Source organism: Bactrocera tryoni, chromosome 3, assembly GCF_016617805.1.
Source record: "Bactrocera tryoni isolate S06 chromosome 3, CSIRO_BtryS06_freeze2, whole genome shotgun sequence".
Lineage (NCBI taxonomy): Eukaryota > Metazoa > Arthropoda > Insecta > Diptera > Tephritidae > Bactrocera > Bactrocera tryoni.
In genome coordinates this window covers 22,733,782-22,756,761 of record NC_052501.1, presented here as the reverse complement: position 1 = coordinate 22,756,761, position 22,980 = coordinate 22,733,782, and the positions used below count along the sequence as shown (strand labels likewise).

At 34.7% G+C, this 22,980-nt stretch overlaps 1 protein-coding gene and 1 long non-coding RNA gene across 3 annotated transcripts in view; both read right to left on the bottom strand.

The window, feature by feature from the left end:
- Positions 1–9,243: 9,243 nt before the first annotated feature.
- On the bottom strand, positions 9,244–12,723 carry LOC120772989. Its single transcript, XR_005705119.1, has 2 exons — positions 10,674–12,723; positions 9,244–10,636 (listed from the first exon to the last, which is right to left on the bottom strand). It is a non-coding gene; the product is annotated as an uncharacterized LOC120772989 (long non-coding RNA).
- Positions 12,724–12,965: 242 nt separating this feature from the next.
- LOC120772985 (semaphorin-2A) overlaps positions 12,966–22,980 on the bottom strand; it is a 203,645-nt gene continuing 193,630 nt past the window's right edge. For both annotated transcript variants that reach the window (XM_040101898.1, XM_040101897.1), the window contains 5 exons: positions 18,303–18,639; positions 17,613–17,776; positions 17,326–17,478; positions 17,119–17,227; positions 12,966–13,301 (listed from right to left, as the gene is read on the bottom strand). In XM_040101898.1, the coding sequence (XP_039957832.1) occupies positions 13,233–13,301; positions 17,119–17,227; positions 17,326–17,478; positions 17,613–17,776; positions 18,303–18,639 (832 nt within the window). In that variant the 3' untranslated portion in view covers positions 12,966–13,232. The remainder of the gene's footprint in view (positions 13,302–17,118; positions 17,228–17,325; positions 17,479–17,612; positions 17,777–18,302; positions 18,640–22,980) is intronic.

Genomic DNA, 22,980 nt, shown 5'->3' with positions numbered 1-22,980 from the left:
TTGCTTTCTCAGCGTTTTTCCTTGTAATCTTCGGTTTGCCCATTTCACTGTCGGCTTTTAAACGAAGAGATATTAACGAAGGTAAATTTCTAACGAAAATGAACTGGTTTGAAGAACTGCCAGTCCCACAGGACAATTAAGGAAAAAATATTTGAAAGACTCACTAAATGGATGAAATAATTGATTTAAAATATAATTATAAAATAATACTGATCAAGTTTTACCAGGGCTGGTATTTAGTGAGTGTTTGGCAGCTGTATTTTTTTGGCACGAGTAAAGTTTTCTGGCTAGAAGAAAAGAAAAGAAAAAAAGCATGCTGGACGCAGTAAGCTATTCTGAAAGAGATAATTTAGCACTAAATGAAGATATAGAACTGTAACTTGGAACAGGAGATCGCATTAGCAAATGGCACTTGTGAGTTAAAAATTTTGAAAAAATTGCTGTGGCCCCGCCCTCTAAGAAATTTAGCGTGTCTTAAACCATTCAAGCTAAAACAACCAAATACGCTTAAAAAAAGCTCCATAAGCACCCCTACCTACACCGTATGGATGAAATCGGATGATAGCAATGCCCGCTCTCCATATAACGGTACTATTCAAAACTACTAAAAGCGCGATAACCCAATAACTAAATACGCTAGGGACAGTAAATGGTATGAGAGGTCTTTAAAGGAACCAGGGTCAAAATTGGACAGTGACCGTGGTACCGTCAACTTTTAGGTAAAATCACATAGTATCTCGGAAATTGCTCGACCGATTTCAACCACATTCGGTGTAAAGCATTCTACTTACATTTTATCTTACAGTGCGAAATTCGGAGAAACGCCTACTTTCCATAAAACGCAATTTAAAATTCTTTTTGATAATTTCACTTCCCAACCCAATTTCGTCTGCAGAATTGTTGCGAATGTTGAAAAAGACTTATGGTGATTGAGTTTTATATTTTATCAAAAACACAACCCTACGATTGATAAAAAGCCTTCTAAGCCGAAATTGTTGAAGATATGCCTCACTTTGGAAACTTTCGACCTCTTCAACTAATGAATCTATTAAAAAAGTGAAGGATATGGTGCTTGAAAATCATCAGGCAAGCGTTAGAAAGATGGCAAGTGAGCTCGACATCTCTCGTGAGTCCGTTCGACCAATTTTTGTGGATATTTTGGATATGATAAAGCTGATTTTTTGTTTCAAAAAGAGTAAATAGGTTTCTGTGTACATGCTTAATCGTGCGAATTCCGATTCCACATTCATATGCTCTACATTACTGCCGATGATACATGGGTTTATGAGTTTGACATGCGGACAAGTCAAAAATCATCGGAATGCAATTCATGTTTCGATTGTTAGAACAATCGTTGGCATAAGTGTGTTACACCTGGTTGGGAGCACTTTGAAGGCGAGAAAGTATACCCCATAAAATGATTTCGGTCTTTCCACCTGTATTTCAACTGTTCAGGTTGGTCAAGATGTGTGATATTTTAATAATTGGACAAGTTTTCTTAAAATTATCTGGTTTACTGATGAATTAGAATACATCCTTAACCCCACTAAACTTCAATACTTTCTTAAATCAATATTCGAGTATATGTCTACAACCCTGTCTAAGTTTCCTTGCCGGAAATAGAAAATTAAATCAGAAAAATCAATTAAGAGCACACAATAGACAGGCCGCCTTTTTAATTTGCCTTCCAATGGAAATTAACTCATTATACGTTTATTTTCCATCCCACCTATACCGCCTGTTAGACTCAACCGTGCCATTCCGTCTCACCCACTTAGCAGCTCAGTCTTCATATTATTGCGGCGCCACATTGTGTTTATTAATTAAATTTCCTTCCCTCTTTATCACCGTTAAGCATCAATATTTAGATTCATTCCACAAATGACGCAAGTCGGCGTTGGCGTGCCGTATTGAGCGCGAGCAGAAGGCGAGGTGCCATGAATAGCTCAGCATTTTTTGCATAAAATATTCATTAATTTAAGAAAATTTGTGCCGTTAAGTGGAAATAATATTAATATGCAAATACCGAAAAGAAATGGGTAAGGACAATTATGAGTCTATAGGAAAATTTGAACTTGATTTTTTTATTTTAACATTTCTTGCTGTTGCTCTTTTGTGAATCTGTTCTTTACGATTCATGATATCCCTTTCAAGAGACTAACTTCAAAGTACGTAGAGTTGTTTCGTTCCAGTTAACTGCCTTTTCTCTACCAAACTTCACAATATATCAAATCTGATTTTTAGGACTCTTTTAAGAACCAATATCTAATATATAATTTTTCCTTTCTAATTCTTCGAGAATTGCAACTCTTTGTATATTTCATAATTGCACGAGTACAAAAACTATCACAGGTGTTTCAAGCGAAATATAGTTGGTGCGTTATCTTTTCTTACTAGCACTTCTTTTTCTCTTCAAATAAATATTTTTAAGAATGGTAATAATACTTTTTAAGATAATTAATCATATTCAACACCAGCCACTTAAATCTTACCTTCATTGTACCCTGTACAAATTTGCCACAAAGTTTGTAACACTCAAAATGAATCCTCGGAGACCCTATAAAAATATACACTACTGTGGGCAAGAAATAGTAAGACTTTTTAATTTAAATTTCTACACCATTAAAGAAGAAGAAAAAATTATTCAAAAAAGAAGTTGCACTAAACAAATTTCTACTGCAGAGACATAAATAATGTTGGAGAAGGCCTTCGGTAATAATTATTTGTCGCGACCAGGTATTTATGAATGATAAAAATTATTCAATGCAGGTCGAGAACGCGTTGACGACGAACCACGTTCTGGACAGCCATCAACATCAACTGATGATAAACGCTTCAATAAAATAAATAAATTGGTGCTTGAGAGTCGACAATAAACAGTCAGAGATTTTACTGGCATTATTAGAATATCTAAATAATCAGTGAAAACCATTTTGAAAGATCATTTGGGCCGAAGAAAAGTGAAAGCACGATTCTGAAGAAAATCTGTGAAGCAATGCTTTCCGACTACCAGAATATCATGAAACGTATTATTACTGGCGATGAGGCCTGGACACAGACTTATGACTCGAAAACATACGATCAATCGGCTGAATATTGTGGCAAAGAAAAAACACGTCAAAACAGGTCAAAAATTTAGGTTATGTTGTTCGAACTCTTTCTGACCGGCGAAACTGTCACCAAGGAATACTATTTGCATTTTATGCGTCCTTTGCGTGAAGCTATTCGAAAAAGAGGCCGGAATTGTGGGTCGACTGTCCTGGTTTTTGCACCACGATAATGCATCGTTCCGTACCGCATTGATTCGTCATCAGTTTTTCGCCAAATTTTCTGTTTTACTGAAGGCTATTCCGAAACTGACTATAACAACTGTTTTGAGGATTGGAAAAAACGTTGGCACAAGTGTACTGGGGCCATGGGGGATAACTTTGAGGGTACCGACAATGACTTTCAAGAATAAATTAAACATTTTAACATTATTAACAAAGTCTTATTATTATTTGTTCATAGTAGTATAAATAATCAAAATGAAGAGTAGAATCGATTTAGACATGCCCGTCTGAAAATAAAAACGCGAAATAGTCCACTGTTTAGGAGATATCGATATTAAATTTTGCATTTTGCTTTTTCTCTGAAAGAAGTTACTCCTCAGACCAGATGTTTTACAATGAGCCTAGGTAGATCTTTGAAATAAAGAAAAATAATGCGATAGCTTTATATTAATCTGGTGGACTGAGAAGTTAGCTTGCTATTTTTCTCAAAGGTTTTTTTTTGTCAGTGCTGCTGTATTACCATCAATAGTAAATTTACTCCAATATCGGCTTCCTTGGTCACGTTATTCAAATCGAAAATTTTGTTGCAGTTCGGAAAACAATCAAATTTAGTACATTTATCTGTATAGATAGATGCTTTGAAAAGTTAAGTGTGGAATTATACTATCTCCAACCGCAATCGACTGTGGACTCGGCCAGTAAAAGTTTTTAGGGCTAAAGCCTTTTGAAGAAGCAAACGATAAAAAAAATGTTTTATGGATTCATCAATGCACTTTCTTTTATATGGAATGTCAAAACTTACATATACGCTTTGAAAGATGTGCTAAATATTTCAGATAAATTTTCCATTTCCTGATCTACTCAAGTGATTGCGCTTTCCACCAGTCTCCTAGTTCTTCGTTAGCAACATGCTGGGGCTGGTATAACAACCAACTTGGCAAGAATATTTTAATTGGCAATAATTCTTGAATGTCAATGAAAATAACACCCTTTGCCTTTACGCAGCGTAGACTCAAGAGTCAAGATACCACTGCGTGTCTGGCATGAAAGCGGAAAAAATTAAAACATTTAAGCGCTTCCACACCAACCACAATGCGACAGAGATGAAAATAATTATAACTACACGAGCACACACACACACGCACATGCATTAACACACCCGAAACTTTATCAATGCCTCAATTCTGCAGTTTGTCGGTAATTCTTTGCAGTGCTGTGCGCTTCTTGCAATTATCTTACTCTCACTCTACTTGTATTTGCCAGCAAGTGGAGGAAGTGCAATAAAAATGGAAAGTAACAACAACAGCAGGCAATTTTCATACGCCGTGAAGCGCGAGAAAAAGCACACACACACATGTATGCACAACCTTTCCTATACAAACATAACTGCATGACATTTGAACTGTAATTTCCCTCATGTCTTCTGCACGGCGACAAATATAATGTGAATGTGTGCGTTTGCCACACCTTTGCATCCTGTTTTTAAGACAGTGCCCCTGCTACCATGTAAAACTCTTTCCTTTGGCTTTCTTATGCTGTTATGTGCATGCGAGTTTTAATTAATTTCTCATTCTTTGACAATTCACAGCTGCTGCTATTGCCGCTGCTACTGTGGCTGCTGGTCCTGGCGTAAGACAATTCGCAAGAAATGGGAAATGTTCCACATGTGTCAACAGACAAAAATGCGTAAAAAATGAAAAAGAGAAAGGGCGAATTGTTTCGTTTTTAAATATATATGTGTGTGTGTTAAGGCGGTTCAAAAGTTAAGGTTCGGAATGCCATAACCTATTCCAAAGGCTCCTAGTATTGATATGGGATAATTCACCTAGAGTAATTTTAGTTTCGGACACTAAGTGATAAAAAATCAAGAAACAAGTAAAGTTATTAGTTTTTAACAAACCGTTATATGGGTTATAATCCGATTTCACCAATTTGTACACTGTCGGCAGGGGTTCTTAAAGGATTTGTTCTTAGTAAAGTGGGTTGTTGTATAAAGCTTGGGTAGTTTAGGAGATATGTACGTTAAACCTATTAGAGGGCGGAGCTATGCCTATTTAAAAAATATATATTTAGTGTTTAGTTATGGAATTTTATAGGTTATTTATTAAAGGCGATTCAGAGTATACATATACATTGTTTTGTTCGTGTTTTCTTAGCGAGTTCTGGATTTTGACACTTTTATGACACTTCTTCACCTTCAGCGGTAGGTTCTAGAATTTATGTCTCAAGGCGTTGGAAAAAGTTAAACCGATATGAGGCAAAGTTTAGGTACAATATATATTGCAAAAGTTGTGTTTTTAATAATAAGAAACCCCCTAATGTGTATAATAAAGTTCCTTTAGTAATTGAATTGCGCTCTTGTAAGTAAGGGACATGTGCGTAAATTAAAGTTTATTCATTTTACCCATTGGTGATTATTTGCAGTTCCTGGTTGAGTGGAATATTATTAGTCCCGTCCCATTAACAAATTTTCATTTTTATACTCCGTGGAGTCACAATCGAAGAGACTAAAAGTAACCCAAAAATATATACCGATCAAATATGGTCGATGGTGTGGCAGTCGTGTTATACCTTAAACAAGGAGTGCTCGTGTTGTAGCTCACTTGACTCATTTTGGCTTGCTACAGCACCACTTACAACAAACACAGAGTTTTTTTTTAAAGACAACGCAGCAGCATCCTTTATACAACAGCACCTTTAATATGCAGAAACAGAACTAACTTATAATACTGTATAACAAGTTAAGCAGAGTTTACAGTGAAGGTTCGGAGTTGACATTACAAACAGACGGGTATTCCATTATAAATGTATCAAAAATGAAAATAATAAGTTATAATTGAATTAAGCGGAAGATCATTTAACAATTGGAGAGCAGCCTCTCTCCGGTGTACCGAAACAAGCCACGTGATTGCTGAGACTACTTTCTTATACTTTATAAAAGGAATTATGAAAAAAATATTTTAAATGGGACAGTCTAACGATGATATAATGGAGAATTTATGTGAAGACCTATTATATGAAACCTTGTATTCGTATTGTCCTTGTCACATTGCTCTTCTATTGCCAGGTGTTCATTATACCACCATAATGTCAAATTGTGTGACGCTAAACTGATACTCGTAGTAGTAAAATTTTTAAATGAAAAATGCTGTCAATATGAATTGTGATGGCAAAGGAACTTTATTGCTAAGTACATACTTGATTTTTCTCTTCTATCAAAAAGTGTAACCTAACTAACAACCTCTCTGGCTTGATTTTGACTGTCATTGAATTTGACGCACTGAGATTCGAACGTTATTTGTTTACTTTACTAAAATGACTAAGAAATCGAATCAAAAGCTACAAAATACAAATAGTAATCCCAACACCAAACCTCAGAAATTGTCAGATATGTGATATTTGTTCAAATTATAGTGGTTCCCATCCTGCATATAATAATAGCTGTCTTCGATTTGCCATTTTCTAATAGCGAACTTTAAGCACTACTCTTTTGACAAAGAATTGACATGCAAAAGCAACTGCAAAGTTAACGAGTTGAATTGATAAAAAAAGTAAGCAGATGCTTCAATATAGTGGTTTCTTTGAGAATGCTAGCAAGTTGTGTTCTACATAGTTTAGACCAGTTTTATCTTATTGAATGGCTCATATGACAAATTACTCCAAAAACGGTGACTATACAATTTTTTTACGTTTTCAAAACGCAACACTTGAAATAAATTATAGTTATTTGTAAGAAAGGTAAGGCTCGAAACTAAGGTTAGGTAAGGTTAGTTTGGTATAGTAATGAGCCACACAAAGACTAGTTTTTTTCCTTAGCGATACCACATGGAGCTCCGTTACAAAGCTCATATGGAGTAGTCTCCTTCAAGATGCCTGCACTTAACGCGAATTTTAATAGATTCTGGGGACCCACTGATCATGCTGATTATGTTTTTGGGAGACAACCGTAGATCACTCTTAGCAATTTCGTCTCCTATTTCATTGCCCCTGATGCCTTTGTGACCTGAAATCCAGTACACATACAGTTGCTTGGTTCTGACAACCCTCTTCACTGCCCTTTTTTCCAAAGCATTTTTGACCAATATGCGAAACGAGATTAAAGTCTCGATCGCTCCTTGGCTATTCACGTAGATGTTGACTTTAAAATTGTTATTACCAATTGACCTAGTATGCCCGAAGGTTCTATGCGTAAGTTCTCCTGCAGCCATTAATCGCACGTTTAGCACAAGTTCAAGAGCCGCGGAGGAGCGGTTCTTAAAGCTCTCGAACCTCTGAACACGATTTTAAGCTACTTTCAATTGTAGATTTCTTCACAAAAACTAAAAAAATACATTTCCTTCGATGTGTTGGCAAACAATTTTTCATTTAAGTTTTGTGCGAAAACCCACTCATTTGTCGAAATATTGTATTTCTGGGCTGGTTCAACTGTCAGTGACATCTGTACCAAATGTCATATCAAAATAGCGTTTAGTATACGCATGTCTTTCTGAATTACATAAAGTGCATTCGAGGTTTTTTACGATGAGTAAAATTATTCAAGCAAGAAGTTCGATTAAATTTTGTGTGCGGAATCAGATTTCTGGTGCCAAAACGTTCAGAATGTTGGAAAAGGTCTTTGGTGATAATTAATTGCGAGCAAGAGTTTTTGATTAGTATAAATTATTCCAAGAGGGATGAGAACGCGTTGACGTCCAGGAGGAATTGGTGTTTGAGAATCAACGATTAACCGTCAGAAATCTTACAGGCATCGTTGGATTATCAGAAGGATCAGTGAAAACCGTTTTAATGGATCATTGGTCCTAAGAAAAGTGAAAGGGCGATTGGTTTCAAAATTCACTCAATTTGCGACTACCAAGATGTCATGAAACGTATTATTACTGGCGATGCGTCTTCGATCTATATTCAACCCGGGAACAGAAGATCAATCGTCCGAATATCGTGGCAAAGGTGAACCGAAGTCGGAAAAATCACGTTAAAGCAGGTCAAAGGTGCGGTGCATTCTTTCTTTGAAATTCCTTTCGACCGTCCGAACTGGCATCAGGAAATATATTTCAGTGTTTTGCGTCGTTTGCGCGAAGCTTTTCGTAAAAAAGGCTGGAATTATGGGTCGCATACTGCATTCATTCCAAGCGTATTGGCCATGGAGAATTACTTTGTTGGGGTCGACATAGATTTTCGAAAATAAATTAAGAATTTTAAAATTATGAACAAAGTCTTGCTACTTTTTCTAATATCGGTTTTTAGATTGAAGATAATTTTAAGCAGAGAAATCGTGCTCACCACCAGATCTTGCTTCCTCTCTAGGGCCTCTTGAAGATTGGCTCCTAGAACAAAGTATCCAAATTTGTGAAAAAAGCTGAGAGCATTACTGTATTATGTTAAAAGTCAAAGTTATTTGACATTAAATTTGTAGAAAAAATATTTAAATATATATTTATTAAAATATTTCTAATAATTAATTCAAAATTTTAAAAACTATTGATTGTATTGAAAACAATTTAAAATTTATTATTTTTTTTAATAATATTTATTTTATTTCATTAATAATCTTTCTTACGTTTAAGCACTTAAGTACTAGTTTAAAAAAATTATGAAAATAAGAGAAACATGCATTTAAAATTATTTTCTTTTGTTTTGCTTTTTGTTTATCTTTAAATTACAATGTACTATCAAAAATTTAACTTAACTACAGAAATGCACACACAAATGTACGAACAGATATGTATGTATGTATATAACTTTTAGATTGCTATTTGCTTATATAAATATTTTATGAGAATAAAATGCAACAAACATTTACGATAAGTACGAGTGGTTCCCAAACAAGTCAAGAAATGTGTGATGAAGTGAAGAGCAGGATTTTAAAATAATATTATGCTTTTCGATTTTGCGTTATTTTAGTGGAAATACTTTGTTTTAATAAAAAGTAAATGCATTGCTAGGAATTCTTCTTGCAATTTGTCGTATTGTAAAAAAGGCAATACGCTTTCAAGTATTTACTGATTTATTAAATTTTTATTACGCAAAACTAAAAATGTTTTCATGAGAAATTATATAAAATGACCAAGGGAATTGATTCCCTTTTGTTCTTTTTGCTGTTAAACATTCCATTTAAATAGTCGAATGCACTTTGACTTAAAAGCTATGGACTGCTGTTGCTTTTGCGCATTTTTCTACTTTTCATTTACTTTTGTTAGATTATGTTTTATTTTATTTTATATGTTTAAAGTATGTATTTTGAGATTAAAAATATATTAGAGTAACTTAAGGTGCATTGGTTAAATTTTCATTAGTTTTTTTTTTACTTTTATGTAGCAAATACTTCATAGGTTTCAAGCGAAATTGCTCATAGTTACAGTTGTTTTTCTCTCAATAATAGTTAAATGCATTCAAACTTAACATCACATTGCTTGTCGATTTTCACTTTTAATACGCGTAATTTATTTCTTATGATTTCGTCTACACATGCATTTATTCAAAATTCTGTTTAATACTAGTTCATTGAAAGGAAAATAGATAGTTTAGTTTAAAGGCAACGCAAACGGTCTGAAGAGTATTTCGTCATCTAAAATGCAAAATAACGTAGCATCATTTTTCAAAAGTTTAGAGGCGAAGGAAAATCGTTATAATAGAAATTACTCATATTGGAACAAAATTTGGGTTTTCGTTTTAAAATATGATGATACGTTATTTTGCATTTTAGGTGACGCTGTATAGTATGTGAGCTTTAGTTATAGACTTGAGCTGGCGATAGAGTATGTTAAGCGGTAAATTTATGTGTTTTTAATCAGAAAAAAGTCATGGTGATATACTTGTATAAAGCGCTTCCAAAAGTAAACGCAAGATTGGAACTGAATACAAGGTGTCCCCAAAAAAAGCGACGGCTGACAGTTTAGGCTTAAGAAAAAAGGAGCGTTACTCAATAGAACAATGTGTCTTTATTATTGATCAATATTTCAAAAGCAACGAAAGTTTGGTGGCCGCAGTTTGAAAATTTCAAACAAAATATGATCTTTATAGTGTTTCAACTTCGTCAACTCTGAAGATTAATTGAAATAGCGGAAAATCTAAATTTGGGACAACCTGTAAAGTATTATTCCTTCAACGCAGTTTCAAGCGTAGGCGCAAAATAAAACTGTTGTTGTTGTTGCGATTTTTTGTATTTAAAGTGAATTTGTAATAGCTTACAAACGCTTGAAGTTTATGGTCTAAGCTTTGAGCATATTTTAAGCTTTTTCCCAAGAGTTTTCAGTGTTCCTTTATTCAGCAGATTAAATTGTTTCTAGGAAACATTTAGTAAAGAATACATAAGAGCTTTTCATATCAACAACTGAACAAGTTTAAGGCAGCGCTTTTGGAGTGACCTGAATTATATTTCGATAATGTGAACTTTTATGTAACTGTAAATAATATTCCAAGAAAACATTTTTGTAGTTTTTAACTTATTGCCAATTTGGTAGAAGATTTTCAGAATTTTGCTAACCACAGTTTTTCTCGAGAACCGTGTAAAGCTTTAAGCTCCAAAAAAATTTGTTTCTATTACACCTACAATTTACTTAGAAAATCGCATGATATTTTTCTGCCACGTACTCTTGAAATAGTTAATTCAGTGAACTTTAAGTTCTAAAAAAAGCTTTTATGGTTGACTGCATATATTTTAAAAACCAAAAAAGTTTTTAGAAAACTGCACGATCAATTTCGTCTCTGCCTCTTTCTATAATATTCAACTCAGAGCTTTCGGACTTTTTTCTAAACAAAAATCTAAAATATATCAAATTGCCAAGAATATTTTTTTTCAAACTAAATTTTTCGTTAAGCAAAAACGTTAAATATAGCTGAAAATATTTGAAACATGATTGTATTTATTGCGAAAGAGATAGGTGGTGTTAATATTTACTACGTTAAGGTTATAGAATATCATATTTGTCCGTGACTGATATTAAAACTTTATTTAAGCTTTAGATATTGATGGAATATTGAGACAAGAGTGTTAACATCAGTATTTTAGCGTAATTTTTAAGACAAAAATATGTGTAGCAAGTTATACGCTCTTATGGAGTGCTGATCTGAGAAAGCTTAAGCTGAGAAATTTTAAGCAAAAGCTTTCAAAGATCATTAAGTAACAGGCGCTATCACTTGTTTCAAACACAGAATAACATGTAGGGGCGTGTGAAGTGCTGATTTGAGCTTTAAGCTTCGGAACTTTAAACAAAAGCTTTCAAGGTTGATAAAATTACGAGCTCTGCTACTTGTACTAATCAAAGATCATATCAAATAACATGTGGGGTTCTGATCGAGTGCTGACCTGAGCTTTAAGCTCACAATTTTGAGCAAAAGCTTTCAAGGCTCAAAAAGTTACAGATGCTTTTACTTGTATCATACACAAATGTATGTACAGTAAATAAAAAATGTAAACTTTGACCTAAGCTTTAAGCTTCGAAATTTTGAATAAAATCTTTCAAGGTTCCTAACTAACAGACGCTATCACTTGTACTAACTTAATAGAATACTGATGTTTAAAAATGTGTGAGCTTTTATACGAAAAGCTCAGTTGTAACTCGATTTGAGAATAGAAAAGTATGTATAAAAGCTTCTTTCATTTTTAATATTTTATAAGAAAGGCTCAGGAGTAATTCGTGTTGACAATATAAAAGTTAAGTTAACCCATTAATGCATTGGAAAACTCTTGAAAAATGTAAACTAAACTCAAAAGCTAAAAACTGTAGTATCATGATTCTACTTACATTCTTATACCGCTATGTTCTTGCTTAAACCGCCTGCTTTTAAACTTTGTTTCAACTGCTAGATTTGCTTGCTGTTGTTATTGTAAAATTATGAGCTTGTAAAAAATGGTAACTTAATGCTATCAGTTCGGCGCCAATTGTTTACGGTCTCTTCAAAAAAATGTATTGCCTTTTATTGAATTTGAATTGTTGCCAATTGCATGTGCTACACAGCTTGCCTTTTTTCCCGCCTTCTTCATGATTTAATTTGCGTATAATTATTGTTATTACTGTCAATATTTATTAGCCTATGTATTTAACGCCTATTTATTGCGAAAAAATTAAGCCGCGTTGCTTTTGTGTTTATTGTTTTACCAATAATCTGTTTGTGCTTTTGTTGTTTTTGCATTGCGCTTCACATTTTTTCATTTGTGTAAATGATTTATTTACTGTTTGTTGTTGTTATGCTGGTCTATGCATGCATGAGTGTTTTTTAATTGCATTTTTTTGAATTTGTATGGCTGTTTAAGCTTTTTTTGCTTTACGCATTTAAGGATCGCCTTTATGCTTGTAATCCTGTGCTATTTTTACTTTAATTATTTTTATGTTCTTGTTTCAAAGTGTGTGTTTCAACCATGTTTCAATGCGGGAACTTTCGTTGGTTTTGTAGATTTTTGCTTTGCTTGCTTTATGTTTGTGTTGTTTTTGTGTTTTTTATCTGCTTTTGTTTGGTTCATTTTAAGTTGTTTATTATTAATTTTAAGTATCTTACAGTATTAATTTTTTGTTATTTTTTTAACTTAATATTTTGTATTTTTTTAGCTATAATGCGATTGCTTGAGTGTATTTAATTTTGTTTATGCTTGTTAAATTTTATTTTATAACTGTTTTATGTCATTAATTAAATTTTTAACTTTTCATGAACGCTTGAATGTTGGTCTATAAGTATGTATCTAATGTAGTATCGATGTTTCTCGATCTTGTGAACTTAAAATATTAAAAGCTTTCACGCACGCCGCCCTTTGGTGCCATATCTAGTACTCAATTTTAAACCTCTTCACCGTTGCCAAGCTTTCATAATATTAGACATACTATATATGAAAGCTCCTCACGTTACATCTTTATTACCAGTCGCTAGTTAGTCTCTTAACATGTCAATTTTAACCGCTCAGTTCGCCAGCTTTACCTCTTATAGATGCAGTTTTATGGAAGTTAGTTGCAGTTGATTTTCTTGATATCAGACATTGTTTTTACGAAAAACTTCATTGGGATGCTGGTTGCTGAAGTTCTGGCGCGAAGAGCATTGCTGAGCGTAAGAAGAGAGAAAATATAAAGTGTATATTAGAGTACATGATTATGATAAAATACATGATATAGTACAAAAAGTACATGATAATGTTAAAATAATTAGTATATGGTATGGTCGAGATCTTAAAAACACTTATGGTTTTCAAGTTTTACGTTGAATTATCAATTTCTTAAGAGCTTGTTCTAACTGAAGAAATTAAAATTTTTTCTAGAGTTTCTCAATATTATTTCCTGCTTTTAAGTTCGTGGTGTATATGTAACAAAAACTTGCTGTGATTATAAATAAATTTTCATATTTTAGTGCTAAAACCCCTTCTCAATATATATCAGATAATACTCTCAACATTATACCACAGCTGAAGTAAAAGCCGCTTAATAAACGCAGAGTTACATTTAGGTATTTACACGAGCCTGCGTTAAATATTTAATACTTTGACGTGTATTTGACATATTGACCCACAAGCGTTCGTCTACAATTACAGCCACATAGCGTGGTACACCCACAAAATGTGTGGCATTTATGGTATGGCATTAAAAGTCTGATATAATATTTATGAAACATTCGCGATAAAATCCGAACAAGTTTAAGTGGCAATTGTGGCCATCACAGACACACCTTCACCAATTTACAGCGCTACGGTGACGCCGTTGACGGGTGTTGCGACAACACCTGGCCAAGTGTGCAGCAATTTTTCCAGTTGCAGGGTTGTGGTGATTAAGGTGTCAGTGTAAGTGTGGTGAGAAAAGTGGGTAGCTGTTCCATTTTTAAAATAATTGCTAAGCTACGCTTCGACCTACTGCTAAGAGTAGTGACATGCAAATTGTTAGTACACTTGAAAAAAATAGGTGAAATGTTCTCCGTACAGAATATTATTTAAGATTATATATGAATTTTTCTCAAATATTATAGGTTCCACTAACAGAACTCAGCGCGCAAGTTAGTTTAGAGCGTGATTTTCACTCGGTTTGTTAAGAGATCGAGTGTTCTTTTCGAACTTTGGATGTGAAGCGAGTACAAAAGTTCTACTAACATTCAAGAACCATACATAAAAACCACAAAATTTGCGAATAGGTTACGTGAGAAAACATTTTGGAATTTGAAAGAAGTAAAATGCTTGATTAGAAAATATTTAGTTTAAGAAAAACAACTTCAAAATAGTTGAAGGATCTTTTTTTGAGGCTTTTTAAAAGGGCGAGAAGATAACGAGCAAGAGGACTAAAATATTTCAGAAACAGATCATTAGAAAATCAAATATTAAGTTTTCTGCAGTTTGTTTCAAGCTTCTATTATTGCTATTGAGTGAATTACAACACCGAAGCTGTGAATGGTTATACGACGAATCATGTTATTAACTAGACAATTAAATAAATTTGGAGTAATTGTTCTCAATTAGGAAATAATAGATAATTCAACTTATTGCCTAATTAATACTTCATTGGCACTAAATTAAAGTAAAAGGATATATAAGTGCTTGCAAGGTCTGTTTAAAGAAAGAATAAAATTAATTAACATATTATCAAAAAGTTAGATTATTAAGATGAAATATAATTATTATAAAATAGAGAAGAATTCAAACAGAAAATGATTGGCAAGATAGAAGAAAAAATTTTCTAAGAACTTGTTCTGCAAAAACTATTAATTTCAAAATTAGTTTTTGTAGACGATTATTGAGTACTATACAACCATCAATTCAGCCGAGTTTTACACCAGCGAAAATCTGTCAATAATGCTCTGCAGTTGACACGTTTTGTATTCAGACATTTTCTCACCGTTAAACTCGAAACTATTGACCAGAAAGGTTCAATAATAATTTTTTCTTAACTGAGTTACTATCCATTCTAATTGCATCGAAATATTTAGGAATAAAATAAATGGATTTTGCAGACAATCACATGGTAATTCAATTTACATCCTAATTGACTTAATTAATTCACTCGCTTGAGCATTATATAGATAATTGCTATCAATTCGAGTTACATATGTATGTATATACAAGTATGTGAATATATTAAATGAAATAAAATTTCCAATGCCTTCCATACCTAACAAAAACGAGTCAATTAAGTTTTTAATTGTCTCCACTAAATCATTTGTTTGAACCTGTTAGTGTTAATTGTTATTCAATTCGAAGCATTTATTTGATATTTAATAAAATTTGCATAATAACACATATGACTTTCTGTACTTATTTGAAACGAAACAATTAATTACTTAATTGACTCAACTAATTCACCACAATATATGAACAATTTACTTCTAATTGATATTATATTTCCGTGATATGCTCTTTGATCTTAACAGTAACCTTGTATCGTATATCGGCGAAAGGTGTCCAGGGTAGAAGTGGAAAGTGTTGTCAGAAGCAAGCAACTTCACTTCTACTGGGTGCCAGGCCACGAGGGCATTGAGGGCAATAAAATAGTAGATTAGAACGTCAAGAATGGCTGACACCCGAAAATATGATCAACATTGGGAAACCCATATCTACATTGTCCATACAAAACCCGATGGAGTGAGCTACCTGGATGCAAAATTGCAAAAGTCATGTGCAAAGCGGTGGACAGAAAGTACGCAAAATTCTATTGGCACTCGATAGAAAAGAGAACATGATTGTAATACTAACTGGTGACTGTCTGCTGACGACACACGCCCGCAGAAAGGGGCTGACAGATCGAGAAGACTGCAGGAAATGCCTAGAACAAAGCACCAGGGAAACAATTGAGCATCTCTTGTGCACTTTTCTCGCATTGGTAAGACGATGCTGTAAGCATCTGGAATCTCCACTGGAGGAGGTATCGATAATGAGGCCACAGAGTCTGTTAAAATTTGCGTCAAGCGGAGAGCGGATCCCAAAGGATGACTTCCCTTAGTAACTGAACTCCATCTGGTATCGCAAAGGACCAAACCTAGTGGCTCAATGGCCTACCAGACTAACCTAACCTTACTGAAATTTGCTTAATATTGTATGCTTGTATGTAGCATAAGGTTTTCTTTACTTAACTAATTATAAAGAATATAGAATTATATATATAAATATATAATATTAACCAAATTCGTTTAATAAATGTCTTTGTTGCTTTATAACCTAATTAGTTGATCAATTTAATGACCAATGCTCAATTAAAGCGCTAATTTATATCGATTTACCATACAAAATCAAAATTTGATTTAATTACATTAATTCTTAATGGAATTCAAATCGATTTTTATTTGGTTAAATTTGGCTGTTTTCAACTCTGTGGGTTGTTGTCTAGGATGTAAACTTGGTTGAGTACATTGATAAAACAGCAATCAGCTGATGAATTTTAATCATTAGAAAATATACAAAATAAAGTATACAAGCAAGTGTAAAGGCTGATTGTTGATCGAGTGGACGGCTATGAGAGATAAAAACTGATTTCTCAATTATAATGCTCATTTACTAAATTAATTTAGCTTTGTGAAAAAGCTACTAACTAATTCAACTATTCGTACATTGTATTACTAATTGTTATTTAATTTTCGCGACATATTTGCACTTTAAGAAATTGGCTTAACAGCTGGAGTTTTTCCAAATTAAAATCGAGTCAATTAAGGTTTTAATTGCCTCCGCTAATTCGACTGCTTGAATTTCAACTTCAGACATATATTTTGTCTATAACATATCAAGGTTACTAAATTTTTTTACCAGTGTAAATAATTGATTTTCTTCCTAACAACGTTCCCTACGCAATAATTGTCTAAATGACCGCCTGTCCGAAATGTCTAAATATTTATAAACCTACACGGATATCAAATTATTACGCACACGCATATTACGTAGACATAAACTTACCGCCTGTTTCTTTTCCCACGATTTCATGGCGGTTTTGTATTTTTCAAATTCGTGGCACCAGTCCGAGTAGATTTTCTGATAATCGTTGCTTTTGTTTGGCGGAGTGCATCTGAAATTTGTATAAACGAAAAGTGTGAGTTTTAGAATATTCTCGAGAGAAAATTACATTATTTACAATAAAAGGATAATAAATGTAATTTTATTCACCTGTGTGCATCGACGGTGATGTTGTAGCTGCACAATAAGGAGCCACCCAAATGGCAATCATAGCGACCGCCATCCGCTTCATTCACCGATACGACAACCAAACCGCGTTCAGTGGTCTCAATATATTTGGTGGGGCTGTACTTGATTTCGTAGCTGTGAGAAGGCAAAAAGAACAAAAATTGTGTGAAGAAAGCAAGAATAGTGGTTCACAACAGAAAAATGCTTTTTGAACACGGTGAAAAAACAACAAAAATGCTATAAAATTAGAAAGGAAACTGCTAACGTACCGCCCCTTATCCTTGGAGTGATGATACCAGGTAACTTGCTCGTTCTTCAGCACCTCTGGTATTTTGACGAAGCAACCCAAATGCACGCTCTGTCCATAGGTGACGACGATTTTCTTCTTCAACACGCTGGAATCGCAAATATCACTGGTTTCGTTGGCAACATCCTGCAACGGGTGGAAGAGAAATATAGTTTATATGTATGTAAATAACTCTGTTTGTATATAATACGGGAAATCATAAAAGGATATCGGAGAAATTTGCATGCAACGCAGCATTGCAGGCGGTGTTGTGTTCGAAAATTGCTGCCGCATGCAACGTAGACATACACAAAAAAGGTTGTTGCACGAACTTTGTAACTGCTTCCCGGCCAATGCAGTCTAAGGCTGCGCTTGGATGTGTGTATACATGTATATGTGCCTCATCTTGCCACCAACAGATCCGACATCGCTTGTCTATCATATCGCCATTTGTCTGTCTGCATCTCTAACTCAATGTCTCAATAACTGTTTATCGGTTTCTGCACCGCGCTGACTGTTTGTCTAACAACCGGTTGCTTTGCATCAAGAACGTTGATTTACGCGTGCGCCCGACGCATTTATATTGAGTTGTTGTCACAAGCAATTTCCAAACTCACACACACACACTCACAGACATACAGAAAATTTGTAAGTATATTTGCTTGCTGCTTACCTGCAACAAATCCAATTCGTATGGACGGCATGTGTTCGTCTCCTTGTCCCAGCCGCAGTAGGGATCACGCACACAACGGAAGCAATTGTCATAACGTCGATTGCACATCGCCAAATCGATTTGCTTGATGCGATGATCTGTGGCAACATAGAGCGATTTACGTGCCTGACTGAGGCCCATCACCTGTATCGCCTCCTTCGGTGCCACATCGAAGATGTCAAGCAATTTCGACAGCGATTCACCGTTGCGATAGTACTGTACGATTTTATAGATACGTCCCAAATTGGTGCCCACATAGTAGACGGTATATTCTTGGTTGAGTATGTCAATGCGAATTCTGTGGATGAAGAATAGAAAAAGTTAGTACTAACACTGTGTTACAAAAATTAGCAAATTGACAACACTGCACACATGAAGAAATAATTTCCAGTTTTCTATATAGTATATTGTCCAAAGCAACTTTGGACTAAACGAATTACGAATTATGAACCATAAAATGAAGGTCTAAGTTTGAGTGTAACTGAACATTTCATATTTTCGCAATTTGGAAGGATCAAACCAGGGGAAATACCTTCAGGTGTTGGTAAAACTTTATTATAAAAACTATTGCGAAAACATTAAATATTCATTGATCGACAAAATTCTGAAAGAATAGCAATCAAATTTGCTATCTTATTTTTGAGAGTAATATAATATATCTTGAGACCACTAATTGTACCAAGTTTTTCTAATACCTTCATTGATATTTGATTTGTATGCTATAAAGCGAAATATTAAGATGTAATTTAAAAATATGTTATAAAGGAAGTGGGTGCAGTTATTATCTGAGTTTACCCATTTTCGCAGTGTATAAAAAAGTTTTAAGGTGCTCCTTCTCAGCAAGTTTGGTTTTTAGTGTTAGCTAGTTTTTGGTGTTACTAACAACCGTTAGGTGAACAGAGCTTCTATACTCTGTTACAACATGTTGAGTGTATAAAAATGGTGTTTAATGAAGAACTTAAAAAAATAAGGTTCTAAAGGGCCGAATCCGGATTATAAGGTAGATGCTTCCTTATAATCCGAATCCGGTACCAAGTAATTACTTTTTGTTCCTGTCTATGGTGAAAAGCGTATTTCAAGAGAAGCTTGTGAAAATTTATTTTTATTTTTGGCTAATTAAAAAAAAATAGGAGGATGGAGTTATGTATAGAAATTCACGCAAGTACGAAATTTTTTCTGATTGCCATTCACGTAGTAGTGGCCAGAAGCGATTATTTTACATATGGCTAAAGCAGCTCACGTTTTCCTGTCTGAGGCCAAGTATCTTCTGGGTAGCCGGAAAATTTCCATTTCAAGGCGAGCTAACTTCAGAAGGCGAACCATCTTTTGCCAGGGTTGTGCGCTGGGTTTGGGACATGGCACGTAAAAAGCAACCCCAATGAAAAGCAATAAACAGCCTCGGAAGAGTATCCCTGCAAGACTAATACTGGCGTTGAACAATACCAAAAGCTCCATCAGGATAGGGAGTGACCACTCCGAGCCGTTCGATACCAAACGAGGCTTCAGACAAAGCGACTCCCTATCGTGTGACTTCTTCAACCTACTGCTGCAGAAAATAATTCGAGCTGCAGAGCTTAATTGAGCAGGTATAATCTTCTATAAAAATATACAGCTGCTGGCATACGCCAATGACATTGATTTCATTGCCTTCAACACCCGCGCCGTTAGTTATGCCTTCTCCAGACTGGATAAGCGAAGCAAATGAGTCTGGTAGTGAACGAGAGCAAGACGAAATATCTTCTGTCTTCAAATATACAGTCATCGCACTCGCGACTTGACTCCCAGGTCACTGTTGACAGTCATAACTTCGATGTCATAATGATCTTGGAACCAGCATTAACAGCAACAACAGTTTAAGCATCGAAATACAACACAGAATAACTCTTGCCAACAACAGTCCCTTTAAAATGTTCGGCATGAACATAGTTGCACAAAATCCAGATTCAAATCCGATAGATAAATTATCAGTGAAACGCGCTTAAATTGATTTAATTAATTTTCAAGGGATATTTGGCACAACTTTAAATACTAAGTTTTGAATGATTCATTCAATGCCGCTCGAATGTACTTATTTTTTACCATATCCACTCATGTATTGCGCTCGTTCAATAACTAAAAAATGCGAATCTCAATAAGAAATCAATTAAATCAATCGCTGATCTGAGTACTTACGCAAACGATAAAGAAAGGAGTGTTTTATCCGTTTTTTATGCGGCTGTTGAAATCAATGAAATGCTTGTTTTCTGATCGGGATTATTTTGATGATGACTGAAGCGTTTCAACGGCAAAAAATACATGCAAAAGTCGATGCTTGCATTGTGCGTTTAAGTGGTTGTGCATATAAATAAAGGCATTAATAAATCATTAAAAATGGATATTAATATGATGCGCGCAACACGTGCGCTTGGTCATTACAGTGCGAGCGAAATTTCTGCAGCCAAGTGGCAGCGGCAACCCACTGAAGGCGAGCTTGCCACACCATTAAGACACACCTGTGCATTGCACGGCAGTCGCAGCCATTGTGTGCGTTTAAAATTTTCTTGATGCGAAATCAAAAATGCACAGCGCATAAAATAATTAAGCCGCAACAACAGTAATGAGGCTGGCAAACCATGTCACTAGTATGACGGCGGTTGAGCAAGAATTAAGTGTGCATATTTAATAACAAAGGTGATATCAATTTTATTGTGCGAAGCTTTTCAATGCGCCGCGAAGAGCGTATAATGCACGATATTATTTCCAGCCGAAAAGAACAGCACACACACATATATATATGTACGCACTTGAAGGTAAAAATTAAAATGAATCACATAAAGCTGCGCATTTCGCTCGCAATTTCATTAAGACGAGTATGAGCGAGTGTGCGACTTAAGCGTCCTGACGGCGAGCAAAAATCAAGCAGCGCAAACTCAGCTGCAGCGCGTTGCATTTATTGCCGTTGCCTACTTACAGGCGCTCAAAGGCATTAAGCGTACAAGTGGCGAATGGCGAATGGCCGAAGAATTATTAAAAATTATATATACTATGTACGTATACATATATGTATAGTATATATATATCAGCAGAAGGGTGACAGCAAAGGAAATGTGGCAGCGAGATGAAAAATGAAAATCCCTAGATGTGTCCGCCGCTAGCATTGTAATATAATTGCTGCCACTGATGCCGCAATCATTTTAATATGCCTGGCTGTCGCGGAAAGCTGAGCCCTTCGTCGCACGCGAACAAGTAAGAAGTGGCGCAAAGTTTACCGGAGCGCATCAAGATCGCCGGCGCTGTGTGTGATGGCTTAAGGGTGGCCATTTGAGGCAGCTTTTGGACACCGGCTGTGCACTTCTGTTCTTAATTATTTATTGTAAATTCAATGTGGCAGCTCGTTTTATTACACGCTTCGCGGTCGGTATAAATGCGATAGTGCGGTCAGATTTGCGATGAATTGTTGGGCGGCGGGAAGACAGTGTTTCGGTGGACAATAAATCGTATTTTTGGGAACTGTAGACAGAAGCAGTTGCAATACGTCATTTTAGTAAAATAATTTGATGAGAGGAAAGTTGAGAATTGGATGAAATTCATACTAAATATCGACTGTGTGGGTTCGTGAATTAAATGTGAGTTAAAAGATAAAATCCGATAGGTGGCGCTATGGCCGAAATATCTCCAAAATTCGTACTGATTATCTGTATCAGATTTTTTATCCAAAAATTATGAAGACACGGTTAATGAAATTAGTTTTAGAAACTGCGACTGCTGAGAAATACATATATTATAATATATTTAATCTTAGGGGATACGGGCACGTGATGATGTGATATACGTTTTATACTATTAGTCATGTAACAAACGTACTTTTTATATACAACGATAAATCTAAAAACGAAACATTAGAAACAACGAAACTGAGAGAAATAACATAGAGAAATCAAAAAACATTCGAATACTGTATCACTGACTTTCCTCTTCCTTCGATAGTGACGGAAATTTGTTTTAATGAGTTGTGGCGCTAATTACATAGTATATTGAACATGAGAAAGTCGCCGGCCCGATAGATGCCACGGTGGCTCATTCTGGATAATAAATGCAGAAATTGGATTATTTCACAGTAGTGTTTGACGCTGCTTTGAAGGAGTTTCTCAATGTTGTCGATGAAGCATGGATCCACTGATACATAACAAAAACAAGAAATTTTCGAAAGAACTAACTCCAGGGTGATGCGTTAAAAACGGAGATTGTCCCATCGGCCGAAGTTTACCATTTTCTGGGGGTCAGGATCAACATTTACACCTCTACTGTACCGAATTCATAACTGTGATTGATTTTTATACTTTTAATTAATCTCTGAACCCAATTTATTACAATTTGTTTCATAAACGTTATTAAAAATATTGTCTGATGAATCGCCGCCTATACATCAGGAAGAACCAGTTTTGGAATGAAAATTATCAGTAGCTGTTAATATTTTTGAGCTTCTATTAATTTGCTTTTACCATTTTCATTATGGTGCAGTTAATTTGTATGTTTTAGTTTCCCTATTTATTACTAACTTTTCAATATCAGAAACCCACTGTAATAGACAAGGTATTGAAAGACAATACATTTTGAAGTTAAAAACCATTACTTCTTAAGTTATTTTCGAAACTGAAAA